The sequence below is a fragment of the Gavialis gangeticus genome, unplaced genomic scaffold (genome assembly GCF_001723915.1).
Source record: "Gavialis gangeticus isolate Ggan-Ray unplaced genomic scaffold, GavGan_comp1, whole genome shotgun sequence".
NCBI classification, from domain to species: Eukaryota; Metazoa; Chordata; order Crocodylia; family Gavialidae; genus Gavialis; species Gavialis gangeticus.
Genome location: NW_017729022.1, coordinates 71,345,304 through 71,349,323, shown reverse-complemented (window position 1 = coordinate 71,349,323; position 4,020 = coordinate 71,345,304). Strand labels below are relative to the sequence as shown.

Sequence of the window (4,020 nt, the reverse complement as noted above, 5' to 3'; positions counted from 1 at the left end):
TATGATGGAGAGTCCAAGTGTACGTGACACACAAAAGGTCTGTAAGGACCGGTACATGGAAATATATAGCACTGCTTTTGCTTACATCTTCTTACAGCTCCTTGACATGTAATTTACATCAGCTTAAATTTCCTTATGCATCTGCAGAGCAGGTACAAGATTTAAAAGGATCTGAGCAAAAGACCTTAGCAGCTGCTAAGATCATTGTCTTTCCTCATTGCTCTAGTCAGATCACTCCTTGTCTTTATCTTTCCACTGGCTTCCTTAGATCCACCACTTCAAGTTCAAGGTTTATATCATCTTCTAGGCCTTTTGCAGCTCTCATTTCTTGCTTGACTCTTCTTGTCTCTAACTGAGTTGCTCCTTTGCTCCCTGAGTTCCAGTAATGCCAGTCTTGGTCCCTGACTGTTACAATCTCTGAGAGCCATCTTCATTCTTTTCCTCATCTCCCTTATGCATAGAATGAAATCCCTAACTTGAATTATAACTTCAGTACTCCTCCAGCTTTCAAAACCCAGTCTATGATGTTGCCTAGAGGGAGTTACCTACTAATAACTACTAGATACAGGAGAAGTTGAAAACAGTAGTTATTTTTGGCAATTTATCAAAGCTCTGTTTAAGGCTTAATGTAGAACTTGCTTTTCTGGTTTATTTGTTTGTAGTATGATAAAAGAAATGGTCATGTAAAATCAAAACTTTTATTTTCCCTGATTGACAAAAATGCATACCCTTAAAACTGCTATCCAATAATCTCCTTAATGTTTTAGGGTGTTTGAAAAGCATGTTTGTTGCACATACATTCACACCCACACTGTTCTAAGAATTGCCCTCCAGTTTCCATTTAGGAAGTTTAATATATACATAACCATAGTTAAGATCCGAGACAAAGGGAGTACACACGCTCATACACAAAAGCATATTATCTTACAGAAATAAATATTTACTACAAAACAGCCACATTCACTTACGCCCAAATCCAAACAACTACAACCTTAAAGCAAATATTATTTGGGAGCTGAGGGTCTCAGCAGCAACCAGGATCAGGTCATTTATCTGAAAATAATGCCAGAGGTGGGAAATACAGAGAACAAATGGATAAGCAAAAATATCATATAGGAAGAACTAGAGTTTATCTCTGCACTTTGTGTATGGAGAAGTAATAGCTATTTGTTAACAAAGCACTGAGATGTACTTTATCGTATTATATGCATAGGCTGTCCACAATAATGAGAAATGCAATAATGACAAACACAGTAGTTCAATAGTTTAACTAAAGAGGTCTCAATAGCAACCATCAAAAATTTACCTGTACAATCCTGAATCTTGCGTGTTTGCCCAATAAAGTGAGCTTCCTCATTCTCCATCTTGGGTGCAGTTTCATTCCTGTCTGTCAGAAATCAATAGCACAAGAAAGACTGAAGACATGCCAAGAGGTTTTTCTAAGACTTTAAAAGTTAAAGAGCTTATAAATACACCAGTCCAAGACTCAGGCATTTGTTTCATCATACCATGCTAATCAAAGAAATCAGAAAAAACAATCAACATATTAAATGCATATTACAGAAAACTTTTTTAGATTGAAGGAACTGCCATTCCCAAAATCCTACCTAACTTTAAAATGATACTGGATAACAGGCTTAAAAGAATATTTTCTTTTGTTGTCAAGTAAAAAAAGGACAAAGCTGAATTAACAAATGCCAAGAGAAATGAACACTGATTACCTCTGATTACCTTAGTTTCTTGTTCTGTGTATGTTTCTGGTATTACAAAAGGATCTTAAAATGCAAATCTTTACTCCTGCAAAGAAACCTTTTGCCTTTAATTAGATTCTAAGTGAGAATAAGGACTTGTGCAGTAGAATCCAACAATTTAAGCTACCCAGAGCAGATGTTTAACATCTAATTGTGAAGCTCGTAACAAATTTGTTAGGTGATATCCACATATATAGCAATCACTATCACCACTATTGCATGTAAAAACTTGTATGATGAGTAATCTCATGGAGGTACAATTTCAAGGAACATTAAACATTCTGGGCCAGATCCTATTCTACCTGCTAAGCACTCACAGGGATTTCAATACCTATGCACAATCCTATTTCAACCCGCTCAAATCCCTGAAAAAAATGTTAATGTGCTTACTTTTGTAACATACTATCAATTTATTCTCTAAGCTAGATCCCAAAAAGCAGGAAGCAGGAGGAAGACCTATCTACCTTTGTGTCAACAGTTTTTCAGGGACATGAGCAGGGTACAGTAGGATCATACCTAGGCACCTGTGTGTGAAGTTCCACATTACACTTAGACCAGAAAAAGATCCATTAAAAAGTACGCATCCGCACATTAAAGCTTGTTAACTCATGCCAAGTGCCCTCTCAGTGTCTCATTTATGCCACTTCAGGTAAGGATTAACTCTCGGCTGTGTTACCCAGCTCTCATTAGGGTAACTTCAGTCTACTCCATGGAGATAAAATGGACAAGCATCCTAGAATGCAATGCTCCCACTGCCACCGCTTCCACCTAGAACAGGGATAGAGCCTAGGTGCCCTAGCCATGCCCCTGTTCACCAGCCCTCTAGGGATAAGTCAGAGCTGTGCAGACAAGAAACAATTTAAACCCTTAATGTGTGCTTGCTCACAGGATATTTTAACTTGAACATTGCTTAAAATTGCACAGATTTAGTATGGTCTAAGTGTAACATGTAATTTCACCCTAAAAGTTGGAATAGGATCTGACCTTCAATCTTTCAGTTAATCGTATAGCTAGGGAATGTTTACAACAAATCTCATGGGCAACAGATCACAATTCATTTCCTGGTTGGTCTGGTAAGGGAGAAATATAGATATGCCCTTTTCCATACAAGAGGTTTTTTGTCATGTTACTACTGATCTCTCAGTCTTCATTCAGACAAGAAACTCCAGTGTCAGTAAGTATGATGGACTGTTACTGATTTGTCCAAGTATGGACTGAACTAAAACTAAGTAATAAGAACCTAGCAGGAACCATATTTCACTCATGGCATTAAATCATCTGACTAAAAATATCTATATAAAATAATACTACCCTAATCACAAAACATTTACAGGCAAAGTTCATTACAAGAAGCAATGACTAAAAAACATCATTCTGAGAACATTTTTGGCAAAACATACTTAACAAATGACAGTGGGTGGATCAGACTAATTACAGAACATGAGCAAATCTTTCATAAATAAAATACCATTGCTGTTTTCACACTAATTGTTTTGTAACTCTAGCCCCAGATGTCCGGGAGCAGTTGTACTAAAACACTGTAAATCAATTTAGCAGTTCCATTCATGCACGGTGACAGATTTTGTGACAAACAGGATCATATTTCCTTTACAGACAAACTCAGCAAAGCAGTCTGTTGGAACAGAGTAATTTGAATGGACTTGTGTTAAAAGATATATGAAGTTAAGTGAGCAACACTGTCACAGTCTCATTTTGACCCTAATCCCAAGTTTTCTATTTTGCTTTACTAAAAACACCCTTTCTAGGCAAGTCCATTAAAAAACAGCAACAAATAAGGAAAAAACCCTGACCAACTAACATAAATAACTGATCACGTTGTTCCATAAAGGGGATCTATCCATAGGTGTCAGGCCTCGGTCATGAATTATGTTCCACACAAGCAAACCTCTGAGCCTGTTTTGAGATGGAACTTCAGTGCATCTCTCTGCACTTCTAGGGTCCAGGGAAGTACAGCCAGTGGTGTTATTTGGGGTGTGAAAGGCAGGCACTGCCTAATGGGGGGGAGCACCAGAAAGATGAGGAGGGGGCATCTCACCTTCCCGTTCCTCACTCTGCCTGTACGAACCCACCAGCACAGGCAGTGCATGTCATGGACCACAAGGCATTCTGAGAATCCTAGTTTTGTAGGGCATCAGTGGAGTTTGCTGCTATCAGGGAGGAAGAACTGACCACCATTTTTACTGCTAAAATCAGCAATTTTTTTTTTTTTTTTTTTTTTTGGCTTTTGACGGGTTTTTTGGTGGAAAAA

The 4,020-nt window shown here is 37.9% G+C and overlaps 1 protein-coding gene across 3 annotated transcripts in view; it reads right to left on the bottom strand.

Moving 5' to 3' along the window:
• LOC109296122 overlaps nt 1-4,020 on the bottom strand; it is a 215,534-nt gene that overhangs the window by 10,981 nt on the left and 200,533 nt on the right. For 2 of the 3 annotated variants that reach the window (XM_019515354.1, XM_019515355.1), the window contains one exon: nt 1,307-1,387. In XM_019515354.1, the coding sequence (XP_019370899.1) occupies nt 1,307-1,387 (81 nt within the window). The remainder of the gene's footprint in view (nt 1-1,306; nt 1,388-4,020) is intronic. The other variant, XM_019515357.1, reaches the window with a different exon arrangement.